Raw genomic sequence first — 23,751 nt, 5'->3', positions numbered from 1 at the left:
ATGAACTCATTCATTCAACAGACACTTCCTAAACACCTATCACACAGGTATAGTCCCTGTCTTCGAGGTGGCCATGGTTTAATGAGGGAGTCAGACAAGTAAATGAATAATTATGATGCATTATAAGTGCTATGATAGAAGTATGTACGGGGTTTAGGCTACATAAGATTTCTTTAATTTTCTTATAAATGTAGAAATTGATAGATTAGACTTGTAATTGCTGATAAACCCAAATCAAATATAATGAAGCATTTACAGATAATGAATTAAGGAATTAATACCTTGAGTTTAATCCCTGTATTGTAAATATATGAATTGTGACATGTTTCCTTGTTAGAACTTATCTAACATCTACAGATATAGTTTTAGTTTGAATTATATGTTTCACTAGAAAGTCTGGTCTGCATATAAGATATAATTCTAAGACTATATATCTGTGTTAAACCCTCATGTTTTAGTATTATGCTACTATGACATGGGATTTCCAGGTCCAGATGCTACTACTATCTGTGAACCTGATTCTTTCTCAGCAAAATGATCCCATCTGCACTGACACAGACANCTCTTTCAATCTCAAAAGTAAATAAACATTGAAAAAATTTTTTTAAGTTTGGAATTTTTAAATATTACTTTAAAATTTTTTTTAAATATTTATTTTTTGAGAGACAAAGAGACAGAGCACGAGTAGGGGAGGAGCAGAGGGAGACACAGGTCCAAAGCAGGCTCCAGGCTCTGAGCTGTCAGCACAGCGCTCAATGCGGGCTCAACCCTGAAAATGAACCTGAAGATCATGACCTCATCCGAAGTCAGATGCTCAATTTACTGAGCCACCCAGATGCCCCAGAATGCTAATTTTTAATAATAATAGACTCTTATGAGGAGAAATCACATTAAATTCCAATCTTTGTCTTAGCATTTTATATGTAATATGTAAGTATTACATCTATGCACATTAAACATACAAAAACAAGGGTGCCTGTGTGGTTCAGTCGGTTGACTGTCAGACTTCAGCTTGTTATGCCCGAATCGTGAGTCCCCTGAGACCTCTAAGGAGCCTACACCGATGTAAGCACATAAGGGTATTTATTACAAATTTGAGCAGGGGCTCACCCGTCAACCGGCGCAGCTTCGGAGAAGCCCCGAACAATAGCGAGCAGGGTTTTTATGGGGTAAGGGACAGGGGTGTTACAGTGCACACGTTGTACGCATAGCATTATTACATAAGTACTAATTATAATTGTATAGTACTCTTGGCAACAGTTTTGACCANTTTATTTTTAGGACAGTTACTGCTATGGTGTTTATGAACCATAAAGTTGGCCTTCAGTACTATGTTCTTGCACGGTTAGTATTTCCCATAAAAATTTCATAGCAAGAGAATAAATGAAATAAAATATATCATACATACAGCACAAGAATAGCTATAATCACACAACATTCACTTAATTGTGTAATTCATTTAAATATATAATGCAGGAGCACCTGTCTAGCTCAGTTGAAGGAGCATATATACTTGATCTCTAGGTTGTGAGTTCAAGCCCTACAGTGGGTATAGAGATTACTTAAATAAAAAATAAATATAGAAGTTTTAAAAATAAATGTATAGTGCAATTTTTCCAATCTCTTTGCTCTTTTACAATAAAGTAAAAATGTCTGACTAATGTATTTAAATAAGTTAATTTTTCTCCTAAATTTTAATTTAAATTCTATTAGTTAACATTTTAAATAACTAAATTTAGAAGGATGCTTAGTTTATTCCCAACTCAGCGGGGAAATGTAGGTTTAATGCTCTTATTATTTCCAAATTCAGTTTGGGAATTGAGTAATTAAAATTAGAGTAGGTGGAACNCTAGTTTGTACAAAGTAGTTATCTATAGTCCCCAGACCCTGACTCAGACCACAGGTATGTTTCTCTTATCTTTTTTAGTTTCTTTTGATTGGCTGACCTGAGGGTGGTCCGAGGGTAGCTTCAGCTGAAGTTTTTCCTGGAACTGGGGCTATGTGCAGCCCAAGGTTGCTCTTAATGGGGGCCTTAATCTCAAAACGGTGTTACTTACGCTCTTCATTCCCCCCTTCTCTTGTATATTTGAAGGCCCAATCATGGGTCTTCTGTTGGGTCCCAATCATTAGGGTGGTGGTACTTGGACCTAAGTACCATGAGTTGTATTGCCTCCAGGCGTTTACACACGAAGGCGAGCAATTTATTTAAAATGTAAGGTCCTAAAGTTAGGAGTAGCAGCAGAAGTGCTAGGGGGCCTGCCAAGGCTGTAATGAGAGTGGTGAGCCAGGGGGACCAGTTAAAGATGTTTTTATACCAATTTTGATTTTGTTTTCTTATTTTTGTTCTTTTTTGTAGATGTTGGCGTACAACAGCTAAGCTGTCTTGTACAATTCCCGAGTTATTGGCATAGAAACAACATTGTTCTCCCAAAGCCTGGCATAATCCTCTTTGGTGTAATAACATTAGGTCTAGTCCCCGCCTGTTCTGTAGTACCGTTTCAGCCAAAGAATCTAAGGAACCTTGTAAGTGGCGAATAGAATTTTTTAGCTGGGCTAAATCAAGGTTGATGGCTTGGGTCAAAGCATCAAACTGCTGGTTGCCTCGTATTAGAGTAGCTGTGCCCGTTCCGACCCCGGCCGCTATTCCTGTTCTAACTATAAGGGTTAGGAGGGCGGCCGACACTCTGAAGTCTCGATTGGCCAATCTCGTTACTGGAGAGCCAGAGTCAATGTCCCACATCTTTGTCACCAACCAGTTTTCTCTTTTTCCTCTAGGAGTGAGTTGAATAGAGATTGGGTTTTTATTAAATGGACTAGTTTTGTTATTGGTCCGAACGAGGGTAAGTAAGTTGTTATTGGGTCGTTTGACCCATGGAGCTATAGTTTTNTAGCCTTGAACAGTCTGAGGCTTTTCCTGGGACTGGGACTGGGGCTACGTGCAGCCCGAGGTTTCTCTTAATGGAGGACTTAATTTTTGGCTCTTCAGAACATACGGTACTAAATGCTTTATTTATAATGAGATTTAATTAATTTACAAATATACTTACATACATAAATTTACAAATACAATTACAAATAATTAGTAAAAATCTAAAAGCAAAATTGTGGAGGCTCACAGAACCTGGCTAGCTAAGATTTAAGAAAGGAATGTTTTCATTGGAAGTAGTTGGGGGGGATGGCTCCCATTCAATAGGAGGTGGGAGATTATCCTCATCCATAGGATCTTTCACGGGGGCTGAGGCTTCCTTAGACAAAGCAGTTGTAGGATCAGTAGATTGTTCAGTATGTAAAGGAGCTAAGGCAGCTCTGGTTAGTCCCCGCATCTTAAGGAAAGATTACTTTGTTCATGACATTTTTTTAAATTTTTACCAACTCTCCCATACTTCAAGGTCTAGAGTTCCTCTATCAGGAAACCAATGATTGTTTTCAATAGCAATTTTTAAAAGGCTCTCAAGTTGAGCCTCAGTAACCGTTGCTCCGCTAGCTTTTAACAATGGTGGAGAACTTTGATGTAATGTTTTTGTTCAGCATTGTTGCTGTCCCATCTTAAGAAACCCAAGCCCAAACAATGCCCTGGAAATCTGATAGCCTGCTTAAGCAGGCTCAGATCACTTACTGCGCAGTAGTTTCAGTTTGCCTCCTTCAAGGGTTCCGCCCTCAAATATCGCTGCCAGGAATCAGGTCGGGATCACCAAATGCTGGGTTTGACCAGTAAACCCTGGGGTGAAAAAATACAGATTACTCCAGACTCCTCAATCAAAGAAAGGAGAAAAGGAGGGGGCCAAACGTTCTACTGGCCATGGCCCTAAGCAAAGCTCCTCTCCGGTTTATATTGAGAATCTTATCAGTACTTCTTAAAGAGTGAGGAGGAAAGGAATGTGTAGATTCAAAGCAGGAACAAAGCATAATCGCAAATTATCAGGGGATCAGTACAATTGTTGTGCCCNGTCGTTTGACCCATGGAGCTATAGTTTTACATCCCCAGGAGGCACAAAAGTATTGTTCTGTGCCTCCGCAGGTGTCAAAGTTACCAGTTCCGGGGCATACATAAAAGATCTGTTTTTTTTAGATTTTGATGTTGGCAGTCAGCCCCCAATTGACACTTGAAAGTGTTACAGTCTACACATCAGCTTCTACAAGCCCCTGGATTTGTGTTCCAGCGATCTCCCACTAAACTACAGAGGTTTAAATGGGAGGTGGGGAATGTGATGGATGCTGGTCCGGTTAATGTCAATTCTTGAACTGTCCGCCCCAAGTCTCTAGGTGTTGTTAGGGGTCCTCGCAAAACCCATTTGGCAGTGGTAGGCTGGTGAGGGTTGAGGAGATGGGGGCTGGGACTGGATTTACATACAGTTAGTAGAGTAGCAAAAGTCAGGAGTGGCGCAGCTTGAGCTTGAGTGGGTTTTCGGGGTTCTTTGTGGCCTCCCATTGAGGGTTTGGAGCCAGGTAGTCCTCTTTGATCGCAAGCGGGTCTGCCGGCCGGGTGTGGGTGTAGTGAATCCACGTGGCAACTCCGTCGACTTTCAGGGCCCTTGGGGTTGTAAGAAGCACGGTGTATGGGCCTTTCCACCTGGGCTCTAAGTTTGTTTGGTGGTGTCTCTTAACATAGACCCAGTCACCGGGGCTCAAGCGATGCGGCTCCGGTGGTGGACCTGTTTCATAGAGGACATGTAATTTAGGCCAAATATGTTTATGAACCCAGTGGATTTTTTAAAAGTCATTTAGTAGGCATTGATCTTCAAACTCATTAAACACCTGTGCTTGGAGATTGAGAATGATGGGAGGANATCAGTACTTCTTAAAGAGTGAGGAGGAAAGGAATGTGTAGATTCAAAGCAGGAACAAAGCATAATCGCAAATTATCAGGGGATCAGTACAATTGTTGTGCCCGAATCGCAAGTCCCCAGAGACCACCAAGGAGCTGACACCGATGCAAATACATAAGGGTTTTTATTACAAGCTCGAGCAGGGGCTCACTTGTCAACTGGCGCAGCGGCAGTAGGGTGAAGCCCAGAACAATGGAGAGCAGGGTTTTTATTGGGTAAGGGACAGGGATGTTACAGTGNGCTTGGAGATTGAGAATGATGGGAGGAGCCATCCCAAACATGATTTCAAAAGGAGTTAATCCCATCTGGTATGGGGAGTTGCGCACCCTATAGAGTGCAAAAGGGAAGGAGAATCACCCAGTCTCCTCCAGTCTCTAAGGTCAATTTAGTTAAGGTCTCTTTTAGGGTTCTATTTATCTTTTTTACCTGTCCTGAACTCTGGGGCCTGTACGCATAATGTAATTCCTAATTAATCCCCAGGGCTGTGGCTAAATTCTGGCTTACCTTGGATACAGATGTAGGTCCATTGTCTGACCCTGTCATCTGAGGAAAGCCATACCTGGGGAAGATATCTTTTAGGAGTTTTTTTGGCCACGATCTGGGCAGTCTCATGTTTGGTTGGGAATGCTTCTGTCCATCCTGAAAAAGTATCTATAAACACTAGTAGGTATTTGTACTCATATAGTCCTGGTTTTACCTCAGCGAAGTCTGTCTCCCAGTAGGCTATGGGTCGTCTTCCCCTCAGGCAGGTTCCGGGGTTGCTAGGATTTTTCGTGGCGTTAGTGAGTTGGCATGCCTCGTAATTGGCCAAAATCTGTTCAATCTTAGAGTTAGCATCTCTGATTTTTATCTTAGAATGGCAAGTTAAATCTTGCATTCTTTTGATTCCCATATGGGAAGCACGGTGTATCTTGGTTAGGGCTCTCATCTCTAGATCTTCAGGGAGGATGAGCTTGTCATCTGCTGATATATACTATCTTTCTAGGTATTGGGTCATAGGCAGCTTTTTGATCCATTGTAAATTTTTTTTTTGTTATATTCGGGGACTTTAGGGAGAGTAGAGTCTCCAGGGTCAACCAGGGTGATGGCCAGGGTATGACTGGCCCTAAGAGCAGCTTGCTTGGCTGCTTGGTCTGCTAGGTTGTTGTCCTTAGAAATCAGATTATTATCTTCTTGGTGACCTGGGCAGTGAATAATAGCCAGTTTTTTGGGGAGCCACAAAGCTTTTAGTAAGGCCAGGATCTCTTCTTTGTTTTTGATAGTCTTTCCCTCAGCTGTGAGCAGTCCCCTTTCTCTGTATATGGCCCCATGGACGTGCGTGGTAGCGAAAGCGTATCTGCTGTCTGTATATATGTATAATTTTTGTCTTTTCCCAGAGTCAAGGCTTTGGTTAGGGTTATGAGCTCGGCCTTCTGTGACGAGGTGCCAGTGGGCAAAGGTTCTGCCCAAATGGTTTTTTCTATTGACACTATTGCCACCCCCGCATACCTTTGTCCCTCCTGTATGAAGCAGCTACCATCTGTGAACCAAGTAATTTCTGCATCTGGAAGTGGAGTGTCCCTCAGATAAGAGCGGGTCCCATGGACTTGAGCCAGGACGTCGGCACAGTCGTGTAAGGGTGCTTCTAAGTCCGGATCCAGCAGCAATGTGGCTGGGTTTAGGGCTGTGGGGGCCTGGAAAACGATTCGGGTAGGATTAAGCAACAAAGTCTGATAGTGTGTTATGCGAGCATTGCTGAGCCATCAGTCTGGTGGTTTTTATAAGACTCCCTTGATGGCGTGGGGAGTAGTGATAGTTAACTCTTGTCCTAGTGTCAGTTTGTCTGCATCTTTTTTTTTTTTTACAAATAGTTTATTGTGAAATTAGTTTCCATATAACACTCAGTGCTCATCCCCACAAGTGTCCTCCTCCATTCCCATCCCCCCTCCCCCCCCATCCATCAGTCCTCAGTTTTTGTCAGCATTCAAGAGTCTCTCATGGTTTGCCTCTCTCCCTTTCCCCCACCATTTCCGCCCTTCTTCTCCCCCTTGTTCCTCGGTCAAGTTCCTCCTAATCCTCCTATACGTGCAAACATATGATATTTGTCCTTCTCTGCCCGACTTATTTCGCTCAGCATAACACCCTCAAGGTCCCTCCATGTTGCTACACATGGCCAGATTTCATTGTTTCTCATTGCCATGTAGTATTCCATGGTATAGATAAACCACATCTTGATCCATTCATCTGTTGATGGACACGTAGGCTCTTTCCATGTTTTAGCTATTGTGGAGAGTGCTGCTATGAACTCTCTGCATCTTTAACCTGAAGAGTTACTGACGCTATCATGCGGAGGCATGGGGGCCATCCCGCAGCCACTGGGTCAAGCTTCTTTGACAGATAGGCCACAGGGCGGCGCCATGGGCCCAAGCACTGGGTCAGGACACCTTTGGCTATTCCTCTGTGTTCATCTATAAACAGATGAAATGGCTTAGTCACGTCCGGTAGGCCCAAAGTGGGTGCTGACAAGAGGGCCTGTTTTAAGGTCTCAAAAGCCCTCTGATGTTCCTCAGTCCAGGTGAAGTTAGGCTGCCTTTTGGTAGCCTCATACAGAGGTCGGGCTATCTCAGTGAACTCAGGAATCCAGAGTCTGTAGAAACCGGCTGATCCTAGGAATTCCTGCACTTGTCTGGCATTCCTAGGGGTAGGGATTCTTAGGACAGTCTCTTTTCTCACCTGTGACAGCCATCGCTTACCTCCCTTGAGGATGTAGCCTAAGTATTGTACTTCTTTTTTACAGATCTGGGCCTTTTTGGCTGAAGCCTGGTATCCTAAGTCTCCCAGGGTTTGCAGCAACCTCTAGGTGCCGGTCAAGCAGGTGTCTCAACTCTCAACTGCAATAAGCAGATCATCCACATACTGTAAAGGAGTTAGTTGGGGGTTTGGGGAGAGGAACTCACCCAAATCCTTGGGTAGGGCTTCGTCAAAGATGGTGGGGGAGTTCTTGAACCCTTGGGGGAATCTAGTCCATGTTAGTTGTCCATTGATCCCTTTGTCAGGTTGTTTCGCTTTCACTCGAAAGCGAAAAGGTCTTGGCTCTTGGGAGCTAGTGGGAGGCTGAAAAAATCATCTTTTAGGTCCAGGACCATGTACCAGACGTGGCTAGGCAGAATAGAGCTCAACAGGGTGTAGGGGTTGGGAACCGTTGGGTGGATGTCCATTACCCGCTTGTTGGCCTCTCTTAGATCCTGTACAGGCCTGTAATCGTTAGAATTTGGCTTGCGGACAGGTAACAAGGGCGTGTTCTAGGCCGAATGACATGGCCTCAGAACTCCTAGGTCCAGTAGGCACCTGATATGGGGAGTTATGCTCTTTTTGGCTTCCAGGGACATGGGGTATTGGCGGACCTGGGCCGGGTCTGCCCCAGGCTTCAGTTCCACGAACACTGGGGGCCTATGTTTTGTTAACCCCATGTCTCCAGTCTCAGCCCATGCTGATGGGAACTGCTGGAGCCAAGGTTGAATCCCCGCATCTGGTGTCATCGGTGTCTCATATAGGCGATATTTATCTGCCAGCCCCAAGGTGAGCACATGTATTGGCTGCCCAGCCTCGTCTAATACCGTAGTCCCTTCGGCCGAGAAATGAATTGGAGTCCCCCGCTTGGTCAGCAGATCGTGGCCTAGCAAGGGGTAGGGGCAGTCTGGAATGACCATAAAGGAGTGGGGATACCCGGCCCACACCAAGGTCTACTATTCTTCAGGTAGTCCATGAATACTGTTTTATCCCTGTGGCTCCCTGGACCCAGGATGTCTTGTTTGACAGAGGGCCAGCTGGTTGCAGGAGCACAGAATGTTGAGCCCCAGTGTCCACTAAGAACTCGGTGGACTTCTCCTCCACTTTTAGGGTTACCGTAGGTTCGGGGAAGGGTGCTGAGCCCTGTCTCTCCTAGTCACTGTCATCTCCCATTACTAGAATGGGAGCATTAGATTTTTTTTTTTGGGGGGGGGGGACATTCTCTGGACCAATATCTTTCTTCTTTGCAGTAGGCACATTGCTTTTTGCCCAGGCGGGGGCGTCCTCCAACCCGTTGGGAGTTTTTCTTACCTTTTTCTCCTGAAGCCAACTGTCTGAGGTGTCTTTTCCGGTCCTCTGGCTCAGCAGTTGCTGCAAGTAGGATCTTGGCTAGATCCTGGTTCTGTCTCTTCTCAGCTCTTACCTGCTTGTCCTCTGCACTTTCCCTGTTGTTGTATACCTTCTCTGCCACGACCACTAGATCTTGGAGGCTCTTTTCTCCTAGACATTCTAGTTTCTGAAGTTTTCTCCGAATGTTGGGAGCGGACTGATTGATAAAAGCCATGGCCACCGCAGCTAGGTTTGCTGGGGCCTCTGGATCCATAGGGGTGTACTGGTGGAACGCTTCCAATATTCTCTCAAGGAATGCTGTGGGGCTTTCCTAGTGTCCCTGACTGACATTATATATCTTAGCCATATTAGTAGGCTTGCGAGCCACAGCCTAGCCTTGAGACCTGCCAACAGAGTCTGGTGGTAGACCAAGAGACTCTCCTTACCTTCAGCCGTGTTGTAGTCCCATCTTGGCCATGCTAGGGGAAACCCAGCGTCAATTCGAGCCTGGTCAGTAGTGAGAACTCCAGTGGGCCCAGGAACCAATTTCTTGGCTTCCGACTGGATTCTTTCCCGCTCTTCAGTAGTGAACAGGACCTGCAACAATTGCTGGCAATCATTCCAGGTGGGCTGATGAGTGAACAGAACAGTTTCTAATAGGTTAATAAGGGCATGGGGATTCTCCGAGAANGCCGAGTAACAGATGGCTGCCACCTCCGCAGGCAGCGCCGAGGAAAAAGCTGGAGCGTTTTGATACCTCCAATTGTACAGATCACTCGTGGAGAAGGGCCAGTAATGGTGGGGTTGGTTGCCCCGATCATCAGGGGGCCCGTGGCCCTCAGGGGCAAGACAGTAGAGTCAGGTCCCTCAGGCGTCATTCCATAGCAGCTTCGGGCCCCTTGGGCGGAGCCCATTTCTGCCAATCTCAGGGCCGCTGGGGCTGGCGGGGCAGGGGGCACCGGTAGTTCGGGTGGTGTCCATGTCCCTCCTGCTGGGCCCTGTGGAGGGGATTGATAAGGAGGGGGAAAAATTAATTCTTCCTCCGTTCCACCCTGTAAGATAGGGTAGAGCAGCACAGAGGGTTTAGCTTCCTTTTTTGGCAGTTCTGAAGCCCGGGAGGGCAGGTGCTTTTCAGCTACCGCCAGGACCTCAGGTTTCTGTGTAGGCAAGAAACTTTTAATCCAAGGGGGTGGGTCATCAACCAGATCGGCCCAAACCACGATGTATGGGACTTGGTCGGGATATCCCTTTCTGGGTTGGAAAACTGGATCCTCGACCTTCCAAATGGTGTCACGGTCGAAGGTCTCCTCCAGCGGCCATCCTACATTGAAAGTGGGCCATTCTGAGCCCACTAAGTTTGAAATGGACCCTTCCTGACAATCACTGAGAGGTTATGGAGTCGTTTTTTAACCTCTCTAAAATGGGCCAACATTAAGTCTAGGGGTTTGGATGACGTCTGTTCCATAGCGTCAGTCTCAGTCACAAGGTAATAGACACTAACAGAGAAAATTGACAACTACAGAGAGACACAGAAGGCTAGCCAACAGATTCCCCCACTCGTTGGAGGAGAAACCAAAAGTAAGATGCCGGCCTCACGCTGGTTCACGGTAGCGACCCGCTCCATCTTTTACCAAGTTCCTCAGGGGGCACTCTGTCCCTGTTACCGATGGGGCCCTGAACCCCGTTACCGATGGGGGCCTGGAACGTCTTCACAGGATCCCCTGTGGTCACAGTCCCGTGGCGTGTCCGCCTGACCATAATTGACCACTTCCAAGTACGAATTTGTCCCGAGACCAAGAATAGAAATAGACAGATATAGACCAGACACATAGAGACAAATAGGTTCTTACCGGTGGGTTGACCCTTGGGTTCGGGGGTCCTGAGAGTCTTGGGGGGGATCCCGAGTGTTCCCGGCCAACACACCAAATGTTATGCCTGAATTGCGAGTCCCCTGAGACCTCCAAGGAGCCGACACTGATGCAAGTACATAAGGGTCTTTATTACAAGCTTGAGCAGGGGCTCACCAGTCAACTGGTGCAGCGGCAGTAGGGTGAAGCCCCGAACAATAGCGAGCAGAGTTTTTATAGGGTAAGGGACGTGTTACAGTGCACACGATGTATGCATAGCATCATCACATAAGTACCAATCATAATTGTACAACACCCATGACAACAGTTTTGACCATTCAGTATCTGTGAGATTTTTGTTACTTTTGGCAGGACCCAATCATGACCTTTGAGACTCCTTTAAAAACGACCAATTATGAGGTGAGTTTAAAGGCCCCACGTGGGGTTCAGGCAAGTGGTTGAGTGATTGGCTAATTTGTACAAAGTAGTTATCTATAATCCCCAGACCCTGACTCAGACCACAGGTATATTTCTTCTTTCTTTCTTAGCTTCTTTTGATTGGCTGACCTGAGAGTGTTCTGAGGGTGGCTTCAGCTGAAGTTTTTCCTGGAACTGGGCTACACGCAGCCCGACCGTTGCTCTTAATGGGGGCCTTAATCTCAAAATGGTGTTACTTAGGTTCTTCAAGCTCAGGTAGTGATCTTATGGTTCATGAGTTGGAAAGTTGGATCCCACTGTCAGGCTTCCTGCCGTCAGGGCAGAGCCGGCTTCAGGTTCTTTTTCCCCCATCTCTACGCCCCTCCCCCACTCACTCTCCAGCATGCAGCACTCTCTCTCTGTCAAAAATAAAATAAATATTAAAAAATACGCAAACATAGAAGCTAAAGGTAAGACAAAGATTAAACATATTTTAAAATATTTGCTTATCATGATGACTTCATGCTATTATGAGTTCATACATCAGATCAAAGTACTCTTTTTTCCTTTTTTTTATGTTTCAAGTTTTTATTTAAATTCTAGTTAGTTAACATATAGTGTAATAATAGCCCACTCCCCACTCATGTCCCTCCCAGCAACATTCATTTTGTTCTCTAGCTTTAAGAGTCTCTTATGGCTTGCCTCCTTCTCTCTCTCTCTCTCTCTCTCTCTCTTTTCAGAAAGAAAAAGGCAGGGTTTGTTGTACTGATAGTGGGTCCAAGTTCATATTTTGGACTTAATTTTTTTGTTTTGGTTTACTATTTTCACAACTAGATCATTGTGTTTACTTATTAATGTTGTTGACAGAGTTCATAACTCTGTTATTTTCTTTTTGTTTGCTTGTTTTTGCACTACTAGTATTAGCTTCAATAAGCAATTTCTTTGTGAAAACCCTTCTAAGCCACTAATCTGCTTCATGAAGATTAGTTTACTTAAAACTAATTGATGATAAATTCCACAAGCCACACACATACAAAGTACAGTCTGTAGCAATTTGCGGAAAAGTTCCTTTATTTTCTACTTTGCAAGGTAGAACTCTTGCTTTCTCTTTAAGATAGCTTATTTACTTTTCAGCATACAGGTATTTTACATCTTTGGTTAGGTTTGCTCCTAAGTATTTTATGGTTCTTGGTGCAATTGTAAATGGGATCTATTTCTTTATTTCTCTTTCTACTGCTTCATTATTGATGTATAGAAATGCAACTGATTTTTATACATTGATTTTATATGCTGCAACTTTGCTGAATTCACACTCTAGCAGCTTTTTGGCAGAGTCTTTCAGGTTTTCCTTATAGACTATCATGTCATCTGCAAAAAGTGAAAGTTTGACTTCTTTTTGCCAATTTGGTTGCCTTTTATTTCATTTTGTTTTCTGATTGCTGAGGCTAGGACGTCCAACACTGTGTTTAAAACGATGGAGAGAAAGTGGACACCCCTGTTGTGTTCAGTATCATTAAAATCTACACTGAAGCAAGTGGAGAACTGTAAATACACCCCATGGCTGTAAATATGCATTGAATACTAAGTTCTGCTTGTTTCTTCTGCTTCCAATATGCCAATATCCTGCAAACCCTTCTCTTCCTTTTTTATTTTCTTCTAATTTGTTTCTTCTAATTTGTTTCTAACCATTCACATGGGTAAATTCCTATCTTTCCATGTTTTAGTCTTTACATACATTTTCTATACCACTTTGTCCCCTGAAGTGCTCTCTCATGTTACTTTTTTAAAAAGGTGTGGGGGTGCCTGGGTGGCCCAGTAGGTTAAACATCCGACTTTGGCTCAGGTCATGTTCTCGTAGTTCATGGGTTCAAGCCCCACGCTGGGCTCTGTGCTGACAGCCAGCTCAGAGCCTGGAGCCTGGAGCCTGTTTCAGATTGTTTTCCTCTCTCTCTGACCTTCCCCTGCTCACGCTTGCTCTCTCTCTCAGAAATAAATAAAACATTTAAAAAAAGGTGTGAACCTCTTTCATTAGATGTATCAAAAGAGTTTTCTTCAAAGTACAGGAATACAGGGGCACCTGTATTCAATTACTGAAAAACAAGTGTTGAAATCTTCAACTATAATTGTGGTCTTGACTCTTTCTCCATTTAGATCTGTTGCTTTTGTTTTATATTATTTAAAGCTCTATGCATATACATTTCAGAGTTTAATGTTTTAATGAGCTGAATCATCCATTATTATGGAGAGGTCTCTCTTATGAAACTCTTGTCAATATTCTTTTCATTACTGTTTGCACAGTATATTTTTCCATTATGCTACCTTTACCCTACATTTTAAAGGAGTTTTCATGTAAACAGCTTATGGTTGGGCCTTGGTTTTTTGCCAAAGCTGACAATCTGTTTTGTGGACTTTTCTTCATAAAGGTTTTATTTTTTTATATTTTATTTTAGAAAAAGAGAGAACATGAGTGGGGGAAAGGCACAGAAGGAGAGAGAGAATCTTAATCAAGCTCCATGTCAGTGTGGAGCCCGACATGGGACTTGATCCCATGACTCTAGGATCATGACCTGAGCCAAAATCAAGAGTGTCAACCGACTGAGCTACCCAGGCACCCGTAAGATTTTATTTTTAAATAATCTCTACACCCAATGTGGGCCTCAAACTCACACCCCAAAGGTTGAGTCGTATGCTCCACCAACTGAGGCAGTCAGGTGCCCCTAACAACCTGTGTTTTAATTGGGAAGTTTTAGAGTTTCAAGTTTAGACCACTTATACTTAACGTAATTATTTATATGATTATGTTTAAATCTACCATCTTGCTATTTTTATTTTTCCCCTTGTTCTTTGTTCCTTCTTAAACACTTTTCTTATCTCTTGTAGTTTTTTTTATTATTTCATTTAACCAATTCTATTTACTACTATCAGCTTATAAGGAATTCTTATCTCATGTATTTAGTGATTTCTCAAGTTTATGTTTATAAAGAAGAAATTTACCAAGAAAAAAAATCATCCTTGAGTTTTATTATTAACTTTGTTATGCAAGCAAAAATATTACCTCTCTTCAACAAGCTGAGTCTTAAGTCTCAACTTTACTTAGAAATTTAATTAGTGGCCCCTGGTTGGCTTAGTAGGTTGAGCATCTGACTTCAGCTCAGGTCACATGACAGATTGTGAGTTCGAGCCCCGCTTCGGGGTGTCTGCTTACTGCTCAGAGCCTGGAGCCTGCTTCAGATTCTGTGTCTCCCTCTTTCTAACCCTCCCCTGTTTGCGCTCTGTCTCTGTCTCCCTCAATAATAAATAATAAACATTAAAAAAAAGAAATGTAATTAAAATTAAAAATTCAATATAGGAAGTATATGTAGTTTATTGTTGGAAATTCAGAAAAAAAGTCAAATTTTTCACATCATGAGGAAATGAGAACGAAGGCAAGAGTAGATAATATCACAATAACGAAAATGAACACAATACATGGATATGTCAACCAGAACTGGGCTGCAAATTGTTTTATATAATAATCTATAGCACCTATGGAGGATGGTAAAAACAGCAAGGCCAATTCCCATTTAAAAACATATTGGAGTGCACTCATGTTCATAGTAGCATTATTCACAATTGCTAATATGTAGAAGCAAACGAAGTGTCCATCAATGGTTGAATAGATAAGCAAAATGTAGAATATACATACAATATAATACTATTCACATTTAATAAGAAAGGAAATTCTGATCCATGCTACAATAAGGATGAAACTTGAGGACATTATGCTAAGTTAAATAAGCCAGTTACAAAGAGACAAATATCATGATTCCATTTTTGAGGTACTTTGGAGTAGTCAAAATCATAGAGATGGAAAATAGAACAGTGGTTGTCAAGGACTAGGAGATGGGGAAGTGGGACTTATTGTTTAATAGGTGTAGACTTTCAGTTTTAAAAGGTGAAAAGTTATGGGAATGGATGGTGGTGATGGTTACACATTGTGAATGTATTTAGTACTATGGACTGCACACTTAAAAGTAGTTCAGATGGCAAACGTTATCACAACTAAAAACACGTGAAAACATAGAAAACAAAACCTGTTAGAACATATCGATTTGGTCAAATATGTGCTAGTGTTCTGCTAGTGCAGAATGCACTACTGCTAGTACTCAATCCCCCCACATATTTCAAACCATTATCTGATATGGCTTGAGACTATTTTTCAAGTATTCTCTACATCAAATGTGGGGCTTGAACCTATGACCCCAAGATCCGGAGTCCCATGCTCTACCAACTGAGCACCTATGTGCCCCAAGATATATTTTTTTTAAAGAATAACAAACACAGACCAGCACATGTATTCTTACTTTATTAAATCTTACTAGTATTATTTGGGAAAATACACAGATGAGTAGGCTATGTTGATGAAATCTTATTTTTATAGGAGAATTAAGAAGACTTCAAGATACTTTCAGGTATTTTCTTCAATGATGCTTCTTATCTTTATTCCGAGACTCCAGGTAATATTCAGCCCCTACAGCTACCACAAATGCAGCAAATCCCCATTTGAATCCTTTTAATAATGCACCAACAAAGGAAACATTGTTTGCAAAGCCACCCATGTATCTCCAAGCTTCATTGCTAGAGGGGAAAAAAAAAGGGAAAAATCAGAATCACACACAACTTATGTATATTTACTGAGTAAAACAGATTTAATTTTCATCTTTCTAACAGATTTATATGCAACCCTATATAAGATAATCTAAGTGGATCACAATAGGAGTCTTTTTTGTGACATAAGATAATTAGGTCTATGTGCCCACGTTTCACATATAAAACAGAAGAAAAAAGACTTGATGATTCACATTTCATAGCCATTAATAATCAGGATTTTACAGAATTCTCAAATGCAAGACTCACTACAGCCTATTCATTACTGGTCAGCTGTGTGGCTTTGCCCATAACAGTCATTACACCATCATATAAAGGGGAAGTCAGAAACTTGGGTATTAAATTTTGCTCTGCCACTTAGATTAACAGCCTTTTAGGCTGGACAAGTTACTTAACCTGTCAGGGCTTGCTTCTGCTTTTTCTCAATGATGATTACTATCTACCTTATAGTTTTGTTATAAAGGTTAAACGGGGCAATGTATGATGTATTCTGGCAGAGAGGGTATGTAACACTCAACATTATTATTACTATTCCAGAGGCTCACAGCTTTTCCCTGTCTTAGCAGCCTGAGCTTTAGGAGACTAAGTTCTTGCTCTGGCAATCATTCTTCTCAGTATCCTGAACAGAGAAGTAAACAGAAGTCAAATAGCTCTAGTGAAAAAAAGTCCCTCACAGAGAGGGATAAATAAGTGGAAAAAATCATGTTATAAAAAACAAAATACACTTAAACTCTAAAAAATCTGACTTGGTAGAATACATGAGAGTTAATCACATCTAATTCAGATACCAAAACCTGACCAAAGATATTAGAAGAAAACTACAGAGTAATATCCTTTATGAAAATAGACGGAAATACTCTTAACAGAATTTTAGAAAATTGAATCTAGCAATATATGAAAGGATAATAACATCATGATGAAGGGTTTATACTTCAGGAATACAAGATTGGCTTGAGATTTTAAAATCAATAAGAGTAATTCATCATATTAACAGAATAAAAAAATGATATCAGCATTTCAATAGATGCAGAAAAAGCATTTACCACTAAAGAGAACACCACAACTTGACGAAGGGCATCTATGACCACCCTATGACTATTATATTTAGTGGTGAAAGACTGAATGCTTTCCCCCAATTAGCAACAAGGCAAGGATGTCTGCTTACACCACTTTTATTCAACATTATACTAGTAGTGTTACCCAGTGTAATAATACAAGAAATAAAAAGTTTACAAATTGAAAAGGAGAAAGTAATACTGATTTTAGACAAAATGACCATCTATTAATTAAATCCTAAGAAATCTGTAAAAAAATACTGCTAGAAGAAAAATGTGAATTTAGCAAAGTAACAAGATACAAAGTCAATATATAAAACTCAATTATGTTTTCATATATAAGCAAGAAAATTGAAAATTTAAATTTAACAATGCCATTTACAATAGCACAAAAATATGGAATAATTCAGGATTAATTTAACAAAATCTACATAAGACTTGTATATAAAGCAATGAAACATTGCTGAGAAAATTAAACAGAATCTAAACTGTCCATAGACTTAAAGACTCAGTATTGTTAAGACATCAAGTTTTTTTTTTAGTTTCTGTTTAAAGTCCAGTTTGTTAATACAGTGTAAAATTAGTTTCAGGTGTACAATATAGTAATTCGAGTTGTTAAGTGAGCTCGGGGTTAATGTGATCTCAATTAAAATTCAGGCAGCCTTTTTGTAGAAACTGAAAAGCTTGTTTTAAAAATTAAATGTAGGGGCACCTGGGTGGCTCAGTCGGTTAAGTGTCTGACTTCAGGTCATGATCAAACGGTTCGTGGGTTCGGGCCCCGCATTGGGTTCGAGCCCCGCATTGGGCTCTGTGCTGACAGCTAGCTCAGAGCCTGGAGCCTACTTCAGATTCTGTGTCTCCCTCTGTCTCTGCCCTTCCCCTGGCTCATGCTCTGCCTCTGTCTCAAAAATAAATAAGCTATAAAAAAATTTTTAAATGTAAATACAAAGAACTTAGAATAGCTAAAACAATTTNGGGGCACCTGAGTGGCTCAGTCGGTTAAGTGTCTAACTTCAGGTCATGATCAAACGGTTCGTGGGTTCGAGCCCCGCATTGGGTTCGAGCCCCGCATTGGGCTCTGTGCTGACAGCTAGCTCAGAGCCTGGAGCCTACTTCAGATTCTGAGTCTCCCTCTGTCTCTGCCCTTCCCCTGGCTCATGCTCTGCCTCTGTCTCAAAAATAAATAAGCTATAAAAAATTTTTTAAATGTAAATACAAAGAACTTAGAATAGCTAAAACAATTAAAAAAAAAAAAAGGAATTTAGGTACTGATCCTCTAGAATAAATTTTATGTGAATTATTTAATTATTCTTACCGGCCCCATGGATCCCTTAGCCCTCGTGCAGCCAGCTTCTCCTGGACAGTTTCTAACGGTGTCCCTTCTATCTTCCATTGTTTATAATCTGGAAGTTTTAGTTTACTATGACCATGTTCATGTCCGTGTCCATGGGCCATGTCTAAAGGATAAGATTAACATAAAAGAGAAATATGCAAATGGTAGATATCAAGTTCCCAAGTTTTCTATGTAGATTGTAGATACAAAATATCCAAACATTTGTTAATGTTTTAAAAAGGAAAGTCAAATAAATACTTGAAAATTCTGAGTTAATGTTTTATAAAAATAGCATCTTATTACATAACTAGTTTACATTCAGTTAAGAAATACACATGTACAAAATTTAAAAAGCAAAAATCAATAATCCCACCACTTAGAGACAGCCATTTACTATTTTGTTCCTTTCTTCATTATAAGAACAGCAAACATTTATTGTGCTCTGTGTGTCAGGAGCACCATGGTGCTTCAACATGTATTAATTCCATTACTCCTAAAACAACTCTTTGAACTTAAATCACAGTTATTATCACCATTTTACAGATGGAGACAATGAAGCTCCAACCAGGTAACTTTCTGAAGGTAACAAAAATAGTAAATGGTACTATTGGTTTTGAACCTTGCAGTTTGGTTTCACAGCCCTTGCCCCTAACTTCTAAGCAACATTGTTTCCTTCTTTCTAGTCTTTTTATAATGTGTAATTATGCATAACGACAATGTTTTATATACTATATCTTGGTAGGATATTTTGTAGGTGGGGCATCTGGGTGGGTCAGTTGGTTAAGCTTCTGACTCTTGGTTTCTGCTCAAGTCATGATCTCAGTTTGTGAGCTCGAGCCCCACTTTCAGTGCAGAGTCTGCTTAGGATTTCTCTCTCCCTGCTCCTCCCCGGCATGCGCGCTCTCTCTCCCTGTCTCTCTCTCAAAAAATAAATAAAAAATTTTAGAAAAGGATATTTTGTAGGTAGTTATATAATGAGAGAAAAACATTTTATTCATAAACTTCAAAACATAATAACTCAGTACAATTTTTTGTAAAACAGTTCTGATGAAAAAATGAAATTCCCCTTTTTGGGGGATAACATTTTTCTTAACTGGGGCACAAAGTTAGTGTTCCTTAGTTATCAAATTCATTCCAAATATTCATCTGTAAAAACCATCTTAGCTCACTGGCAGTACACACACAGTCAATGGGCTGGATCTGGCCAGCAGGCTTTGGTTTGCTGACTCCGGAATTAAACCAATGGAGACCTTAGGACTCTAAAGCCTCCTTAAACAAAATATGCCTGTAATGGCTATAATAAAGACCAGTTTTACTAGTGTTATTTTTAAAGTTTATTTATTTATAATTTCTACACTCAAGGTGGGGCTTGACACCCCCAGATCAAGAGTCACATGCTCTGCTGACTGAGCCAGCCAGGAGCCCCACACCCACTAGTGTTATTTTTATAGATAATGTAAAAATAAACTTCAGGTCAGTCCCCAGTTAAATTGCTATGAATTTCAAATTAAAGGGGTATGAATTAATACCCCCCTTCTTTAAGGTTAGCAGTAGCAATTCTATAATCACTGCTCTCCAGAAATAAAACCAAACCAAATAATTACTACCATTATGTCTGCATTTATAACTATGAACAGACCCCATAATAAGGCAGGGCTCTTACACTGCACTTTAGAAGACAGAAGTAATTATTACATAGTGTATACTCAAGACACATTATGCAAAATGCTCAGACCATTAAATAACAGTTCTCAGGATATGGGGGGAGGGTATGAATTATACACAGTAATTCTGACAAATTAACCAACCCTTTATATTTAGACATATTAAGATAATCACAAAACACTATTCTGATGGTTTTTACATTAAAAAAAAGAGTGAAAACCAAAGCTACCAAACACAAGGTAAAACAACATTCACAATTTCAAGTGAAATATTTGATTAATTATTTCATTATTATTATTTAATGGATTCAATAATATAAAGGGAAAATTACAGTTTCAGATTTCAGCCTAACTTTTGAGATTCAATACATTACTATGAAAGAAATTATTTTAGAAGTGTTTACTTAGAATGATCTCTTGGCTTCTTCAAACCATGTTTATAAAAATGTTTTGCTTAATGTTTCATTCCAAAACTCTAGAGATTACAAGAAAAACCCTTATTTTGGCAAATATCAATTCTAGAATAGTAACTCTAATTGAATATTAATATACTTGGAAGAGAATACAAAGTGTCAACCTTTTTTAATAAAATAGCTTGACTTGGGAAAATAAAAAATGGAAGCAATATCATGTATGAAAGCTATATCAAAGTTACAATGTTACTATGTTCAAAATACTAAGTAATTTAGGACATAAATCTTTGAAGGATAACGTGAACGTATACATAGACTTATTTCTCCTAATTTCCCTCAATAAGTTCAATGTGTTTTCTCTTTTACCTCATTAAACTATTTCAGTAAGAGTCCCTTACTAAATCGAATATTTCAATGACCTTTCAAAAAGTTGAACACAATTTCTAGGGAATCCTTTGTTCTTTTAAAAATTATTTCCACTTCCATATAGCCATAAATCAATGATATCCTGATCACTCTGAAGGAAGTTTGGAATTCTACTTAAGTGCAGACTTACTTTAGTGCTGTATAGATATGACATCAAATCCTGGATGCACCATTAATAGCTATAAACTCCTGGGCATATATTATTTAATCTCTCTGAATTTGTTTCCTTGTGTAACATGAGCATAAAACCTACCTTGCAAGATTGTGAGATTTGGGGAAAACACATTGTGATATGCTTTCCACTTTTGTACCCAGGTGGTAGGAATGTGACTTAGCACAACCATTGAGAAAAACTGGCCTGACCTAGAAATGTTGAACATCTGAATACCTTAAAGTCTAGACCTGCACTGTTCAATATGATAGACACTAGGACTTGAAGTGTGGCTAGAATTTTCATGTAATTTTAATTAATTTAAATTTCAAATCGGATTCTCAAGTCAGTCACTAGAAATTGTTTTTTAATGTTTTATTTATTTTTGAGAGAGACAGACAGACAGTACGAGTGGGGCAGAGAGAAAGGGAGATATGGAATCTGAAGCAGGCTCCAAGCTCTGAGCTGTCAGCACAGAGCCCAACACGGGGCTCGAACCCACAAACCATGAGATCATGACCTAAGCTGAAGTCAGATGCTTACTTAACTGACTGAGCTGCCCAGGCACTCTAGAAAATTTGTTTTTAAGGTTTATTTATTTTTGAGAGAAAGTGTGCAAGCAGGGAAGGGGCAGAGGGGTGGGCAGAGAATCTGAAGCAGGTTCTGCATTGATAGCAGTGAGCCTGATACAGGGCTCAAACGCCTGCACGGTGAGATCGTGATCTGAGTCAAAGCTGCTCAACCAACTAAGCAACCCAGGTGCCCCAGTCATTGAAAAAATTTAAAGTATGTTTGGGAACAATTTAGGTGAACAGATCTACTTTTTCGAGGATCAGGTGTTTATGTTTATGAAAATTTACCATACAAACATATTCTGCAAGTGTAAAATACATTGATTTTGAGACGGTATGAAGAAAATCTAAAATATTTCATTAATAACTTTTAATGCTTATTACATCTTGAAATAATATTTGAATATACTGGGTTGGATGCAATATATAATTAATTTTGTTTTTTACCTTTTTAATACGGCTACTAGAAAACTGTAAATTATATAAGAGCCCTTGCATTATATTTGGATAGCATTGTAATAAAAAAAAAACTGTTATATTTTTTATATGTAACAATAGATATATACGTATATTTTTAACAATAGATGTATAAGAATCTCTTTAGCCACATTGTTAATATGGATAGCCCCAAACTATAAATGACCCTAATACCCCACATTAATGGATTAATTATGGAATAGACACACTATACAGAATATCTAGTGAAAAACTACATGCAAAAATATGAAAAAATCTCACAAATAAAGAGGTGAGTAAAAACAAAAGATGCATACACTTTGATCCCATTTATATAAATTGAAAAACCAAACAATTCATTTTTCTAGAAATGCATCATAGATAGAAAAATTAAAGTAAAAAAAGTGAACGTTTATGACAAGTCAGGACAGTGGTTAAATCTTGGTGGAAGAGATAGAATCATAGCTCAGACAGGGAGCTTCTACAACAGTGTTTTTCAATCTTTTTTTAAAAAAATCTTGTACCCCAAAAGAGCTTCTTTGGGTATTTTTTTCCTTATGTTTTCACTCCCCCTCTTCCAATGAAATTTAAAACCACAGATATACTGTATATTTGCTTAAGTACCATGGCTCTTTGGAGGGGCACAAACCATTGTAGTCTTTGCAATATTTTTTGTCTTTAAGATTTTTTTTCACCTCTCCTCCAAGGACAATTTTTACCACCTTGAAGGGCAAACACCTCTGCTGAGAATCCAACTTCTAAGTTATTGGCAATGCTTTATTTTCTAACCTGAGGGATGGTTACACAAGCTTTGCTTAATTATAATTTTTAAATGTATTTATGTTTTATACATCTTCCCGTTATGTAAACTTCAAGCTAAAAACTAAAATTAGATAAAAATAACAAATTATGCCAAGGACTCAACAATGGATACTTATTTCAGTTTCAGAACTGTACAGACAAAAAACAGCAAGGTTATTAGTTCTACAAAGAAAGAACATGTAATAATGAAATTTTTGTAAAATGCTATCTTCTTGTGTTTGAAGTTAACATGTAATTTGGTGATCAACTCCCACTAACTGGGATTAGCAAATTTTCCCTAACTACGAAAAAGAGGCTAATGCCACTTACAGTACATGCAGTTTTATGGTTTACCAACGACTTTCAAGTACATATTCCAAATACCCCTCATTTTTAAGCTTGCAAATAAGAACATTAGAAAATAAAAGACAAGTTAACTTGCAGTGTTCCCTCCAGTCCCTGCACCTACTTATGTGTAATTTAAAAATAGTATTCACTCTGCAAAACTGAATGTGATTTTTGTACCTTGCTTTTTTTTAAACATTCACACCAGAAAAGCCTTACCTAAAACCATACATGCCTGTTGTGAGGCAGGTATTGCAATTATTCTTATTTTACAATTTCTCGATTTGGGGCTGTTCTGATTTTATTCCATTCAAAGGTAAACCAGAAAACACGCGGCGGGGGTGTGCGGGTGGGAAAAGAGGAAAAACGTATAAGCACAGTAATTCTCATCATATCCTTCTACAAACTAACCCCTTACTACCCCAGGACTTCATTGTTCTCTCTCGCTAGTTTCTTCGATCTCCTTCCCTCGAGATATATACTCTCAGGATCTCTCCCCACTTAAGTCTCTCCCTTTTCTATAATCCCCAGAATAGAGTCTCACTCTTATTCCTGATCAAGAAGTATCCCACCAACTCTGATTTACCTGACAGCAATCTGACCTCTCACGACACTCAATAAACCCTCCAGCCGGAGCCAAGCGGAAACGGAAGTTGCTCCCGGACTGACTGACCGCAGGAAAGCAGAGAGGTCATTTAAC

General features: G+C 40.2%; 1 protein-coding gene and 1 pseudogene across 2 annotated transcripts; both read right to left on the bottom strand.

Annotated features, from left to right (window-relative positions):
* Nucleotides 1-4,595: 4,595 nt before the first annotated feature.
* LOC144217885 (uncharacterized) lies at nt 4,596-10,682 on the bottom strand (annotated as a pseudogene).
* A 4,834-nt stretch (nt 10,683-15,516) lies between these two features.
* On the bottom strand, nt 15,517-23,737 carry NDUFB3 (NADH:ubiquinone oxidoreductase subunit B3). Of its 2 annotated transcripts, none has more exons than XM_077747648.1 (3): nt 23,638-23,737; nt 18,206-18,347; nt 15,517-15,805 (listed from the first exon to the last, which is right to left on the bottom strand). In XM_077747648.1, exons 2-3 carry the CDS (start codon nt 18,343-18,345, stop codon nt 15,649-15,651), a joined length of 297 nt encoding a protein of 98 aa, XP_077603774.1. In that variant the 5' UTR covers nt 18,346-18,347; nt 23,638-23,737; the 3' UTR covers nt 15,517-15,648. The 2 variants fall into 2 exon arrangements, with proteins under 2 accessions (XP_077603774.1, XP_077603773.1); XM_077747647.1 differs by lacking the exon at nt 23,638-23,737 and adding an exon at nt 23,271-23,339.
* Between the last annotated feature and the right edge of the window lie 14 nt (nt 23,738-23,751).

Source organism: Crocuta crocuta, unplaced genomic scaffold (genome assembly GCF_008692635.1).
Source record: "Crocuta crocuta isolate KB4526 unplaced genomic scaffold, BGI_CrCroc_1.0 scaffold159, whole genome shotgun sequence".
Lineage (NCBI taxonomy): Eukaryota > Metazoa > Chordata > Mammalia > Carnivora > Hyaenidae > Crocuta > Crocuta crocuta.
Note: the sequence above shows the minus strand (reverse complement) of the source record. Positions and strands in the feature narration are given on the sequence as shown.

Bases quoted from the DNA above. Each gene is read 5' to 3' on its own strand.
- NDUFB3 (XM_077747647.1), bottom strand. The intron at 15,806-18,205 runs GTAAGAATAATT...TTTCCCCTCTAG, and splicing joins CTAAGGGATCCATGGGGCCG to CAATGAAGCTTGGAGATACA.